Genomic DNA, 16,128 nt, shown 5'->3' with positions numbered 1-16,128 from the left:
AAGTAATATTTAGATCAATACATTTTATTTGTCGTACAAAATGTTTGCTGCATTCTTCCGAACACTGATTAGCTCATCTACAAACCATGTTAATCTTTTTGTCACTTTGACATAGCTTTAAATACTTTTGCAATATCCGCCAGCAAATGGCTTAAACCTGTTCATAACTTGAATCTTTTTTTCATTTCTTTTGTTCGCATGACATTTTTATCTACAACAATTTATTATCCTGCCTGCAAATCTATGTTGTATTTGATGTTACGTTATACATGTTGTATATAAAAACGTCGCACTATTGAAACGTCATGCCAAACCATCGCACTTCAGCAAAATGGCCATCATACTTCGGCGTGGACCATCACACTTCAGCGTGACCATCACACTTCAGCGTCCCCATCGCACCTCCGAGTCCTACATATATATATATGTAGGACTCTAAAGTACGATGGGGACGCTAAAGTACGATGGTCACGCTAAAGTGCGATGGTCTACGCTAAAGTGTGATGCTTCCATACGCTAATGTCCGATGGTCCGCGAAAATATAGACGTTAGAAACGTACTTCGATTATGACGTTAACTGTCGTTTATACAAACTAAAAATGAACATGGCGGAAGATAGATTAGGAATATTTGATTAACAATTTTTACACCAAATGTCCTTGACTTACTAGTAATTGATTTAAACTCAACCGTTCTTTGTCGGCTGAAGCACAATGTTTATTTTTTTCGAGTGCTGGAAGAAGGACTTGTATTTTACAGTCAACCATTTTACTATATACATATAAAACAGTGTACTCAGTCATACTTATCCTCTTTCTATTTGAAGCGATCGGATGCTTTTGAATCATTGTTGATGTGGCAGTTTACTTTGTGATCCCGTTAAAATGCTGTCGATCTAACGTCGGTAAAATAGAGATACATGTTTTCATGCGTGAATTATAAATTGTCTGCTAAAACATTAGTTTGTACTGTACATTGTAGGGAAAATAAAACATGTATTGGACTCGCTACGATAAAGGAGAAAGTTCGGCGAACATTGCCTTTCTCTTGCATTTGAATCAAAGCTTACACAAGTAAATATTGCATTTTCCGACATTGAACAAAATTTTGTATTTATAATTTTTCAATGACGACTGTAAAGGAGGTTGTAACATTAGTGTGAACGGCAATATACACCAATTATCCAAATATTCAATACGTTCCAAATTGTTTAAAATTCATTTAACATTAAATGTTATATTTTGCGACACATAAATATCCTTTATAGCAATTATTACTTGGTCGTACTTGTTAATTTAGAAACAATCACTAAAGAGTGGGGGGAAAGGGCTAGAAGGGGTCCTGATCACGAAATCCCAGGATTAAAACATGAAATCCCGAGGTCCCGAATTTCAAAGAAATGTAAATTCCGATATCCCGAAATTCGAAAAAAGGAATCCCGAATCCCGAAATGCCGAGCTTAGGAACATTCGACACCGAAGTCCCGATAAAGGTCTTACCTCCACCCCCCCCCCCCCCCCCCCCAACCCCCACACACACACACACACACTTAAGCCTACCGGTAAATTATAAAGCCTATCACATATGTTATACCTTAGCATACTAGCTTTTGCAAAAATACTTTTTTTAACCTTGATGTTTAAGCCCTTGAATCTTACCCTTTGGACATTTAAGCGTAATACACCATCGTACTTTAGCGAACAAACAACCATCGCACTTTAGCGTGAGACACCATCGTACTTTAGCGTAGACCATCGCACTTTAGCGTGACCATCGCACTTTAGAGTACCATCGCACTTTAGAGTCCTACATATATATATATATATATCTATATATATATATATAGTGAATGTAACATGCCAGGCCTTACATTTTTATCAACTGGACAGGTACATGTAAGTCTATACTCAGAGTAGTTTTTGACGTGGTTTGTTCATTTGTTATGATGACCTTTAGATGAGGGTGGTAAAGGTTTATTTACGTTCAACATGTTTTGACACTTTTATATCATGTGAAGCCGTGAAAAGGTTTGTTATTCAATTTCAACGTGTTTCCTGAAATTGGTAAAAAGATCAACTTGCAAGACATTCTTTATTGTGCGTTCATCGTGAAATGGCAATGTTATTTTGCGTTCTTCAGAACAGAAACCCCCTCTTTACGCCCCTTTTAGATATTTATTGCGCAAAATATTTGTTTTCAAACATCAACAGCTCGCTCCGTTGCCGGTGCTAATTTTTTATTGTATAATAAATTAAATAATAAAATTCTTCGTCTAAACTTGTTGTAGAACATATATAGAAAACTTATTTTCTGTGAACAAATACCATTCAATTAAACTAATATACATGTGATAATGTTTTCCTCACAGATGATGATGTGAAAGCGTCTTAATCTGGTTTTTGTTGCTACAGAATTTATCCTTGCAGCTAACCTACAAAATCTCTTCAACAGGGAACCATTAAAATAAATAAAAATAGTACATTTACGGAAGAGAAACGTAAAAATCCGTAATAAGATCATTCTTTATTTCAGACTAAAAAAAGGTCCATATATATTTCTACATGCACTGACTGGCTAGCCTACTGTAACATATTTTTTCTGAATAATAAAAGTTATGTATATAGTAAAAGGAAACTGTCCTCTCTGAAAATAATTATTTAATTAAAAAAACAAGAGGAGGTGCGTGTATATTTTGTAAATGTTGCAAATTAAGAATCATGCATAGACAGCAGTCAAATAAAAGTTTATATATATGATGATCACCTGAGTATTTTGGCCATTAATGATAATCTTCCTGATCTTAATTGATAAAAACAGTTTTACCTTTCCCCCACTTGATCAAGACTTTGTTGGGAAACGTATACGGCGAACCAAGGAATTGTATATTTAAATGAATTCCTTGGTCGAACCGTCGTAAAAGACTGGAAATACATTTGAAGAGAAAACTAAATTGTCCAACACACTTATGGCATTACAAGTTTTATTTTTGACACCATCTGTAATCAATAACTCTGGGGTTTGTTATACACTAAATTAACAACCCACAGAATGTAAAATACGCGTATTTTACTCGGTTTCTGTGTTGAAGATATATATGATTCTCGAGCGCGTACTCGGGTATCGCGGAAAAAAATACCAACGAGTACTCGATTAGTTATTGTTATTGCAGTTGAGTACATGTTTAACATACATTAGTACTTTATTTAATTATTTTAAATTGTAACATTGCACGCTATATTTATGTAATAGTAAACTGGAGTTGGTTTTTTCAAGAACAGATTAATATAAGCTATATGTAGCTTGTTTCCGAATCCTATCATTATTATGTATTTTGTATGATGATATAATTGTATTGATGATGAATAAAATGTTTAAACTAGTGGGCCGTTCTGAATTTCCTGCAGTTTATCCCGGTCGACCTTCTATTGCAGGAACTACAAGCTGTGTTTTTTAATTGTTAATTTGCCCTACTTCTGAACATGCATGAAATATATGACACTTGTCTTCAATTTCAGGATGACCAACAATCAAATGATTACTAACTACCCGATAGAGAGGTTCCGGCATAGTAGTAAACGGGATTTGATTAATTAAATGTAATTGGCAATGGAAATCTATGGAAGCGTATTAGCGTCACACAACTTTTTTTTAATATTTCTTCCTATGTAAAACTTGCGTTATAACGCAAACCTTTGTGTTATAACGCAAACATTTGTTTTATCTTATTTCTTATTCAAGCCGTTTAAAGGAAACAGCAGTTATTATAATGGAGGAGGCTAAATATATTAATGATTATCACCTTTGTAGTCATTGCAAAGTAAAATGCTTGAACAATTAGATCATTTCATTGACTAATATTGAGCAGAATTATATAAGAAGATGTGGTATGAGTGCCAATAACAAAACTCTCCATTTAAGTCACTATTCGTAAAAGTAAACCATCTTAGGCCAAAGTACGGTCTTCAACACGGAGTATTGGCTCACATCGAACAGCAAACTATAAAGGCCCCTCAAACCTTTATCCATGTTACTACTAGTATACATATTACAAAGAAAATTGAGTAAATTGAGGTTATGCCGAAGAAAAAAATCAACCCTGATGATATAGCTATAACCGAATATAAATATACTTCTAAAGTAAGCTCTCGTTTGCGAACTGTGTAGATTTGTTAGATTCAAACAAGCTACCCTTGGGCAATACATGTATAGAATGGAGATGTTTTATTAATAATTACATTAGATGTATGTTTCATTATAATACTTTATTCTGATTGGCTAACTGCACATCACGTGTTATTCCGTAAGCAGTTGCATTGCTCAATACAACTTTTCATTCATGATAACACGTGGTCCAACAATAAAGTGCACAGGTGAAGTAAATAAAAAAATATATAAAATTCGTGTTTTCATGATCATAGCTAAAAAAATGTAATTATAAGTATTGCATGCTTCTTTTTGTAACTTTATAGGGTTGTAAAAGCGTTGACCGTGCGCACATTTTTAGAATGAAGCGCTAGCGCTTCCGCGATTCATACAAACAGTACTTCCGTCAACGCTTTAAATTTACACCCCAATAAATTTACAAAAAGAAGCATTCAATTCTTAAATAAATTATGCTCTCTCCATTCAAGTTGCTACCCAAGCACTTAAAAAACACTTCACTTTATTGAAATGAAAATTCTTGTTCCGAGATTTCTTGCATCAAAATTAAAAAAAAAACAAATGTTTCCTTTATTAATAATTCTTTTTTAAGCAGAAAGATCATTTTGTCTATTTGACTTAGAAGTTTCACAATTGTATGACATTATTTTTTATCGTTCAATTTAAATAATTATGCTTATAATATACTATACTACATGTATCTATTTTCTTGTTAAATTATATACTTTTCTGATGCATAAATCAGTCTTAATTTATGTATAATTGCACTTTAAGTATTCCATTATTCCTATGCATATTTATTATAATAATTCGGCCTTGTAATTAAGTATGTTTCTTTTTTTATTTACCAAATCACAACCGAAATGAGTGACAGACGGACATATATACAAAACTAAATGAATAATTGAAATCAAGATATTTGCGTTAGATCGGAAATGGTTGCGTTATATCGCAAAGGTATCCCAAAGGTTTATAACGCAAAGGTTTGCGTTATATCGCAAATAATTGCGTTAACGCAATGTAACGCAAACATAGGGGAAAATATTTAAAAAAAGAGTTGTGTGGCGTTAATGCGTACGCCTCCATAGAAATCGGCGATGAATGTCGAACTCTTTAACAAGTGATACATTTGATGACAGCACAAAATTGTCAATAACACTTGTGTCATTACAAGTTCAGTGGCGGATCCAGAACTTTTCCTAAGGGGGAGCCCACTGACTGACATAAAGGGGGGCCCGCTCCAGTCATGCTTCAATGATTCCCTATATAATTAACCAAATTTTTCCCACGAAAGGGGGGGGGGGGGCCGGCCCCCCCTGGATCCGCCTATGAAGTTTTATTTTTGGCACCATCTGTAATAAAGCACTTTAGGGTTTGTTATACACTAAATAAACAACCCACAGAATGTAAAATACGTATTTTACTGTTTCTGTGTTGTTGATATATAGCCGAGCGCTTCATTTATTTTTTTAGGAAGATACCAATTGATTTTTTAAGGAGGGAAGAGGAAGGCTATATTTAAATGTATATGCACAATAATTTGAATGAATAAATAGATGTTGTGTAATTTGTTGTTTAGAATGTATTCATTATTCATAGGACAGTATTCAGCAAGAGTAATAACATAACACAGTGTCAATTACACGGCATACGTTACATTAGATGACAAATAATGTCAACGGTGAATGTTGAGTCCTTTTCATATTTAGATATAGGAAGATGGGGTTTGAGTGCCAATGAGACAATTCTCCATCGAAATAACAATTTAAAAGTAAACCATTATAGGTCAATGTACGGCCTTCAACCAAAGCATTGGCTCACATCGAACAATAAGCTATAAAGGTCCCCAACTTTACTAGTGTAAAATCATTCAAACGGGAAAACCAACGGTCTTATCTATATAAAAAACGAGAAACGAGAAACACGTATAAATTACATAAACAAACGACAACTACTGTATATCAGATTCCTGACTTAAATTAGGACAGGTTACCATGAATTTCTGGTTATGAAATAGGGAAATGTACACCTTAATTATAATAGAATTCGAATGAAATATCACTGTCATAAAAACAATCTGTATATGTTCATGTTCATATCGAAAGCCTGACTTAACATGCCTAATGAACCGATACAATGTATTCATTATTCATAGGACAGTATTCAGCAAGAGTAATAACATAACACAGTGTCAATTACACGGCATACGTTACATTAGATGACAAATAATGTCAACGGTGAATGTTGAGTCCTTTTCATATTTAGATATAGGAAGATGGGGTTTGAGTGCCAATGAGACAATTCTCCATCGAAATAACAATTTAAAAGTAAACCATTATAGGTCAATGTACGGCCTTCAACCAAAGCATTGGCTCACATCGAACAATAAGCTATAAAGGTCCCCAACTTTACTAGTGTAAAATCATTCAAACGGGAAAACCAACGGTCTTATCTATATAAAAAACGAGAAACGAGAAACACGTATAAATTACATAAACAAACGACAACTACTGTATATCAGATTCCTGACTTAAATTAGGACAGGTTACCATGAATTTCTGGTTATGAAATAGGGAAATGTACACCTTAATTATAATAGAATTCGAATGAAATATCACTGTCATAAAAACAATCTGTATATGTTCATGTTCATATCGAAAGCCTGACTTAACATGCCTAATGAACCGATACATTCAGATTTATCCCGATGATTGTTTGTTAAGAAAAGTATACAAAGTATTAAAAAACTTAAGTTTCAGTGAGATTCCATATTGTTGTGATTAATACTTGTTTCGTTCCCAATGCAAACGAAGTTAGATGTGTTAAACTTTTTGCCGTCTGTTGGGTGGACTATAATTTCCTGAGGGTATAATCATCTCGATAGTCAGTACTTTGTTTGTACTTTACTTTATAGAAAAAACAACACATGAAATTATAATACAACAAATATAGAACACACGAGTTGTTTTTAACCAGTAAGAGATCATCAAGTTCATGTTATCTGACGGTAGTTAACATTTTCTTGCGATAGATGATTTATTGTATTCTAATTGAAAATTGTTGTTATTGCCAACATGAATCTCAAAATGCACTGTAGTAAAGTGCATAAATCATACGCGTATCTTCATAAAACATTTTGTTATATATATTTATCTAAATAACGTTTTGCAAAAGAAATTTGCTTGAAAAATCTATGAATTTGAATTTTATCTAGTATATTCAGACGATTCCTTGTATATACTATATCGAATTAAGTACATGTTCTGTAATTGTACATATGAGCAAGTTTCACACATTACTAAATTTTATCTTTATAATTCTTCATTGTTGGATGATTATGATACGGTGCATATGGTTTTTTTCACAACACAAAACACGTTTTTCAAAACTTTAACAAACCGGTTTATGTTTATCAATATGCATAAAAACTATGCATAAAAACATGAAAAATTTGAACGACAATATCGCACTTGTGTAATTTTTTTTTTTTTTTGTTATTATTCATAGGACAATATTTAGCAAAAGTAATAACAAACTAAAAGTGATTATTTTCTAAGGGTTAAATATTTCGCGGTGGTGTCTTGCCATGGCTTTGTTTGGACTTATTTGTTTGCTTTTTGGCCTTTATTAATGGTTGTCCCTAATATTTTATTAACTATGTATTTACCTTGAGGTATCGCAGATCAAATTTATTCGTTCATAGTGTGTTAATTTACGTTTGTTGATTGAGTTAAGCCTTCCAATTGATATTTTATCGTGTTTTTTTCTATGTTGTGATGTTATACTATTGTTTCAGAAAAAGGGAGAAGGTTTGGTACCACTAAAAAGTTTAATCCCGCTGTAAATGTTTGCATCTGTCCTAAGTCAGGAATCTGATATACAGTAGTTGTCGTTTGTTTATGTAATTTATACGTGTTTCTCGTTTCTCGTTTTTTATATAGACTAGACCGTTGGTTTTCCCGTTTTAATGGTTTTACACTAGTAACTTTGGGGCCCTTTATAGCTTGTTGTTCGGTGTGAGCCAAGGCTTTGTGTTGAAGGCCGTACATTGACCTATAATGGTTCACTTTTATAAATTGTTCTTTGGATGGAGAGTTGTCTCATTGGCACTCACACCACATCTTCCTATATCTATATAAAGTGTTATTTACACTGCATATGCTGCACCATGTGCCACATAATGTTTCAACAGGGAAGTTATATCCTTCAACGTTAATATCGGTCAATTCAACCGATAAGGTAAGTTTTCTGTTAAGGAGTGTGCAAGAAGTCTTGTATCGTTGACATGTTTCGACGTACATATGTAATTTGGGGCTCCAATTAATGTTCAGAATACCAACAACATGATTCGTTGTGCCTGAAACTAGTACCATGCAATGCGTAAATCAATTTGAGCTATATTGACATGAGTATGTTTTGAGAAAACTGTTTTTATCTTTACTTTTAGAAAGAATTATTTTTTTTTCACAGAATATCATTAAACAAATTATTAATTTAAAAAATAGATAGGACTTCTTGATAACTGTCGTGTCCTTTTACTATAATACTATTAAAACTGTATTTTGAACCTGTACACATATAAAATATCTGATTCATAGAATATCAAAGACATACTCAAAACGCTCTGATATTTCGTGTTCTGTTTTGTCAGTTAATTTTATAGCAAAAGAGATGAAAACATAAAAAATGTCCTGAAAATTGTCAACGGAGTCGGAATAGCAGTAACAATACTGAGTTCCTTTAATGCTGGACTATGGGAATTTTGAACACCATATCGCTTAAATCGAGACAGAGGTATAGTAGATATCAACGAAAAATGCGAATATTTCTTAATCACTTTCTTATAAATCATATTTGCTTAAAAATAACGTTATTTCCGAAACCAGCTCCGTTAGAGAAAATAAGTTGGGTAATGTTCTATCAAAATGTTCAGAGAAGTGGACTTAATTAAATTTCTTTCCGTCGAGACTTGGGGTTTCCCCTTTGCTATAGTTATACTTTTTATAAGTTTGAAATTGGTAAGTGAGATTAGTTGTATAACGAGTTCTTGTTTTGGTTATAAATATATATGGGTAATATATGCACGTGAAATACTTTGGCGGTCTAAAAGGTGGGGTTCCGTTATATTATATGAAGAAAAATTAGTGGTGTCATTTCATCGAAAGAGCTCACAGTAACTACAACAGTTTGCAGTTTATTTACGGTCAAATAAGAATGCATATGATTATAATACTAAGCTTTATTTCAATCCATTTAAATGTATTGGACGAGTGTGTTTGTACTTGTATTGTTATAATCACTGGGGTAAAGCTAATGACCGTAACTGCATTCACGGTCATCCCAAGATGTCGGATGAAAAATTAGGTCAGTTTCTGTATTGTCTGTTAAAGTGTTTCTATATCATTTTCTTTACAAATCATACATTGAAACGATGTAAATTTATAAAAGAATCACTCGGAAATCACTAATTACTTCTGAGAAATGTGCATGAAACGGGAAATTCCTGAGATATATTGTTTATTGTCTGCGTATTAATAAATTGTTATTATTGCCAGAATGAAACTCAAACTGTTCTGTAGAAAAATGTATAAAACATACGCTTCTCATCATTAACACATTTTGTTAAATATATTTTCCTGCAACACGGTTTGCAAAAGAGTGTTCATTTACAAACGGTACTAGTCATGATTTTGAATATTATTTAGTATATATACTCTGACGATTTTGTGTTTATCCTATATTGAATTATTTATCCGTACTGTGATCGTACTGTCATATCCGTAATGTTGTTATTAATATTGTGTATTGGACTTGGATATGGATCAGTATTACCTGAAAATCCTGAAACGGAAGTTGAGATGCCACTTATCACTAACGACGATGTTCCGCTGGTTGCTAAGTTGGATACTAAAAATCTGAATAAGGCAATAAAAACATACATTCATAAAACTATGGAAAAGACTGTTATGGAAAAATTGTCCGAATTGAAATTGGATATATTGTCTAAAATTAAAACAGGTAATTATGAATATCGTAAGTGCTTTAGTATGATATGACGTCACTTATGGTTTTGTAGAACTATTGTTCTTTCAATGGATTGAATTATCATGTTACCTATCATGTGTCAATATTATATGAATTGTATGTTATTCATCTTGATTGAATATTTCGTTATATGACGTCATAATTGAAAACAAATTATCATTGTCTAACGTAATATTATAACCTCCCTGACTTTTAAATGAGTATAATCTTTATTGTCATAACACAATGTAACTTAACATGCTTAATAAGCCGAAGATTTCAAATAATTGGAAAGTTCTTTTAATGCAAAAAGAAGAACAAAGTTATACGCATTTAGTATTTTATAATACTTGTTACATATCCATAGCATTAAATTTGTATTTTGCGCTATAAATTACTTTATAAACGCATTATAAACAAATATTGGTCATTGTTGAAGACTGTACTGTGACCTATACCTTTACATTTTCAGTGTCATTTGGTCACTTGTGATGAGAGTATTCTCATCGGTAATCATACCAGATCTTCTTTTTTTTTTATATAAAAAACTATTAATATGTTTCATTAAGATATATGTTTTTTGTTTTGCTTAATCATGGCATTCCTTTTAATTTGTACGTTATTCTCGATTCTAATGTTTTCATAGCAGGCTTTAACCACGACTATTCTATAATCTTTCCACGTTCATACCGCGATCTAACTACGCTCTAAGCCATCACAACAACACCATGTTCCATATAAAACTGTTTCATTCCTTCTTATTGTCATTGATACGTATAATTCTCGAAAACATTAAGGTATGCCACCAAAATCTACCAGAACTCGTGGGCGTGGTGGTAGGGGTAGAGGTAGAGTCAGAGGGGCCTCTGATACGAATCCGGATCCAGTATGGATGTCGGATCAACCAATTCATCATGAATTACAACGCAATGCTAATCTATCAAGATCATATGACGATATTGTATTGAAAAGTGGCAATGATACAGATGTGTCAAGCATGGTTAAGCTGTTGAAAATTAGGGATATGAGGTCCAAATTACATACAGATAAACAACAACTTGAAATAATTTATATATTGTATGTGACAATGACAATGAGCATGGCTAGAACTCGAAATGGCCGTAGTATGAACGTAGTCAGGTCGTACGACGAGCCTGATGAGGATGACATAAGCGTGCTAGAATCGTACTTTGCTTTTTATAAGCGTAAAATAAACGTAGTACAGTCGTAGTGGAAACTTTGTTGGGTCGCGAAGAGATAGTTCCGTGACCGTTGCGATCTTACCACGACCTTACTGCGCTCTCGGTACGCTTCTACAACCTGATTTCAACACGACCGCATCACGATTTTTTTGAACATGTTCAAAATTGGCCACGATCATGAAGACATCACCACGACCGTTCCACCACCTTACTGTGATCTATACGCTTACTATTGTTTTTACCGGATCCGAGTGATATTGGCGTACTAAATTATAATCCTGGTACATTTGATTACTATTGATCTCCTCCCTACGAAAGTTTACAGACAAAATAATATTTAAATATCAGTGTTGCACATTACCACTATATGTTTAACAAGTAGTAACGACTATTTCTTTTATTCGTTTTTCCGCATCGCAGCGAGGGATGAATGAGTGCCTCCTGTCCGTCATTTTATATGGGCAACGTTTCTTTTCTATAAGCACACAAAAAACTGGCAATCCTAGAAAAATTATCTTAAAGTCCAAGTGCGGGGTTTGATCGATCTTACAAATTAAACTTTGACAGATTAATGATACTGCAGATACATTACGTAATGTTCTAACACACACATAACACAGTAAAAAGTAAAGAAGAAACACCAAACTTTAAGAAAAATAAAAAAAAGTAAATGTTAATATATAACATACTTTGTTCAAAGAAAATGGTGAGTTAAACCTGACTGTTATCGTACTTATATGACAGTTGTTCATATTTCCATTACAGTAAATAGAAAAAATAATGATCACCTTATACTAATACTTATACTAACCTTTGATATTTATAACATTTAAACAGAATACACCATTTTGTTATACAGAAAAATATCCTAGAGATTGCGAAGATGTCAAAGAGTCAAAAAGTGGCATATACAAAATATATCCATCAGATATCCGTGGATTTGAAACATACTGTGACATGACGACCGCAGGCGGGGGTTGGTTGGTAAGGTTGATTTTAAGTACATTTAATTATAATTTACAAATTGAATAGTTATGAAAATCCGTTTACTGATGACAGCGGATATCTTCAAATTGTCGATACTACAATCCTGCACTCTTTTCTTTGGATGTGACGTACCGAATTAAACTTATTACGGAATATGTACTAACAGGATCAACCACATGCGTATGATATAGCCATGCTTATCACTTAATGAATGTTAAACCGTGTATTCTTCGTATATTATATTTAAGCTCTTATAGAAATTGTAATTGTATTCTGACAACTTAAAGTTCTTTCCATCTTTGAATTTACTTGAGCGCAACAAAAACAAACGACGATGCAACACACACAAAAAGAAACTATAAGATAACAAGTGGCATTTTCCTGACATTGCGTACAGTATATATTTAAGAAAGATGGTTGTTTGAACCTGATTCTGAGGCTGGCCAAACCTCGTGCTTTTATGACATTATTAACTATACAACTTAATTGACAACATTATATGACAGGAAGACAGTACAATTAAGATGCAAAACAATTCAGGACAGAGAAATATTTAACTAAACAATATAATAGTACGTACATTTCGACATGCTAACCACAGAATTTCAACGAACACGTTAAACAACAGCACATAAAAATAACACAACAGAACTACGAACTGTCCGTCACACGACTTAACCAAAGCTAAAAAGTGACGTCACAGGTGAATTTCTAAAAATTGTATATGAATCAGGATTAGGTTTGTAATTATTTTATTTGATGTATTTTATAACAATTACAAAAATATTATTAAATAAAAAAAATAACTAATTTAACAATTACATACAATGTTAAAATAATTCAAAAAAAGGATATTTTCAATAAACTGACAGTGATTATATTTCAGACAGTTTAGTACCTTACGACATATTCATATAATTACTGTTCATTTTGAAATACAGGTTTTCCAGCGAAGGCTAGATGGAAGTGTTGACTTCTTCAGAAACTGGACAGATTACAAAAACGGGTTTGGTGACTTGATAGGGGAATTCTGGTTAGGTAAGGCAGTATTTATCGTGCTTTACATCAATTAATAAAATAGACTGCCCTGTTTCCTAATATAAATCATTGGTCAGTCAAGTGCGTATATACTTTTAACTTCTACGCCATTCGCTTTCAATATAAATAATTCTTTTTAAAAAATGGGAAAAAAAATAATTCTCATTTTTAGGACACTGTCATCTTAAATACATTTATAGTTTTTCTGGGTATATTGAAGTTTCTGAGAATAATGTTGTTTATAAAGAAATTTAAGGGAATGAATGTGTTCGCAATGTCGTCAATGGGCTCCAAAATGTACTTTTTACCATAAACCAACTTGGCGGCGGAAAATCTTTTCTATTCCAAAATAATAATACATTTAGACCAATCAAATCATTGGAAGTAAGATATATTAACAAATAACCAATTTTAGTTGTGTGTATAATTTTTAAGTTTGTTATTTACTACATTTTGGAAACCTTGCAATGCTATGATACTTCTGACGAAATAAGATTTAACCTATAAATCATCTTATCTACATTTAGGTAATTCAAGAATCCATGAAATTACCACAAAAGATGAATATGAACTGTACATACTAATGGAGGATTTTGAAGGAGAACAAAAATATGCGAGGTACAAGACGTTTTATATAGGAGACATACAGTCAAAATTCACCCTAGACATCGGAGACTACAGTGGAAACGCAGGTCTGTAACTTTTGTGTTCTCTCTAAATGATTAAGGGATCATATTTATAACCTACTTTGGTGTTGGGATGAAATTTAAGGGTGTCTTGTAAAAATTGATACATCAAAAAGGTATCAATTTTTATAATACTTTAGAGGGAATTGTATAAAAACAAAACTATACCAATTCTTCAGGCCTATCTGCAATTTGCGTGCAAAAGATAACCAATTCATCAGGCCTTTTTTTTTACAATCGTGCAAGATAATTACAAATTCAACAGGCATATTTTGAAAATGCGTGCAAAATGTTAATAAATTCGTCAAATACATTTAATGATACTGTAAATTGAGAAATTATTGCGTGCATTTATAATTGCGATTTTGTTATTCAAGACTAAAATGGGATTTAAATGTTTGCAATATTGAAAGAAATCCTGTCTACTACATATACAAAATTTCAAAATGCAATTTGAAATAATTGCGATTGTAAACCTGTCGCATTTTTTGGCATAAAAAAACCATCGCAATTATTTCGCAATCTGAGTCATCCTGCACACATACTTGTTGCAGTAGTTCATGTGTTATATCTTAATATCTTGTTGGACGAAAGGACCTTTTCCAGGACGTCGTGCTTTTAGGCCTTTATATTTTGTGGGAATTAGGGAAACTTGATGACGACATACATTTTGGGAACGGTAAATTTATAAAGCTCCAGATTTGTGTATCTATACTGAAGTGTAACTTCACAACATAGAAAGACACACTATAAAATGTCAATTGAAATGGCTTTACTCAATCAAAAGACATATTAACACAAGTAAACATGCATGTCAAATTATCCGTTTAGGGGTAGACGAATACTCAATTATCTGGAAAGTACCATTCGAAAATATTGGCCCTTTTAATTGTTGTCGACACAAGTTATAGTTGATATTTATAGATTCAATTTGTGTGTAATGTTATTTTGATTCGCAAAGAGGAATAATTAGAACAAAACAGTGTTCGTTTGGAATACTTACAAAAACATATTTTTAGTCTTCTGTACCTTGCAAGGAATCATAAAGACTGTAGTCATTCGAAATTATAACAATCGCGTTTTGCCTAATCCAAGCTTTTGAACTTTAAAGTAAGGTAAAGTATTCGCTGAAGTTCCAGTTTTATTAATGGGGAAAAGGGGGATTAAACGGACAAAGCTCATATTGGACAAATTATAACCCGGTCTACATGGTCTATTCAAATATTTACTTGAATATGAATAAAACTTTTCAAACATATAATTGTACTTTTGTACCAATAACTTGAAGTTTTGTTGACATTTTAGAGAATTCTTTGGGCACGTCCAACCACAACCGTCAGCCATTTTCAACATTAGATAGAGACAGTTCGAGCAATTGTGCAGAGAAGTACAAAGGTGGATGGTGGTATAAAAGCTGTCATCACTCCAATCTGAATGGACTGTATCTCAATGGTCCCCACAAGTCATTTGCAGATGGTATTGAATGGTACCACTGGAAAGGTTACAATTATTCTCTCAAAAAGACACAAATGATGATTCGACGTCGTCGTTAACATGATCATAGTATACAGATGACACTGATCCGATTGCCAGTCAAATAATCATAACATACTGCTCACTGTAACTTGGCATATATAATTTTGTTTCTCGTTCACAATGTAATATAAAAACTATAAACATTTTTATATCTGTTTTATAAACTGTATTCCGCATTAACATTTCCTAGAATAGAGTATACATTTCTAGCACAATATTGTGACATTTTGTCTCACTCCCTTGTCAGTCTAACATTTTTTACAAAAATTCCTGTACCATGTCAAGAATATGACAGTTGTTATCCATTCGTTTGATGTAATTGAACTTTTGATTTTGCCATTTGTTTATGAACTTTCAGTTCTGAATTTTCCTTTGACTTCAAACTGGCTTTGCTCTATGTATATGATATTCTTTATTTAACTGACTCTGAGAGAAAAAATATTCCAAGGGTTATCTTTTTGATAGATTTTGAGAAAGCATTTGATTTCATATCT

General features: G+C 32.7%; 2 protein-coding genes across 2 annotated transcripts in view; one reads left to right on the top strand and one right to left on the bottom strand.

The window, feature by feature from the left end:
* Positions 1–2,462, bottom strand: part of LOC143059446 (TPR repeat-containing protein DDB_G0287407-like) — a 53,506-nt gene extending 51,044 nt beyond the window's left edge. The window contains exon 1 of the mRNA XM_076232944.1: positions 2,346–2,462. The gene's annotated coding sequence lies outside the window, so the exon portion shown is untranslated. The remainder of the gene's footprint in view (positions 1–2,345) is intronic.
* Positions 2,463–9,983: 7,521 nt separating this feature from the next.
* On the top strand, positions 9,984–15,738 carry LOC143059448 (ficolin-1-like). Its single transcript, XM_076232949.1, has 5 exons — positions 9,984–10,179; positions 12,247–12,371; positions 13,316–13,412; positions 13,940–14,104; positions 15,404–15,738. Exons 1-5 carry the CDS (start codon positions 10,020–10,022, stop codon positions 15,649–15,651), a joined length of 795 nt encoding a protein of 264 aa, XP_076089064.1. The 5' UTR covers positions 9,984–10,019; the 3' UTR covers positions 15,652–15,738.
* Positions 15,739–16,128: the final 390 nt, after the last annotated feature.

Source organism: Mytilus galloprovincialis, chromosome 14, assembly GCF_965363235.1.
Source record: "Mytilus galloprovincialis chromosome 14, xbMytGall1.hap1.1, whole genome shotgun sequence".
Taxonomy (NCBI): domain Eukaryota; kingdom Metazoa; phylum Mollusca; class Bivalvia; order Mytilida; family Mytilidae; genus Mytilus; species Mytilus galloprovincialis.
This window is presented reverse-complemented; position numbering and strand designations above follow the sequence as displayed.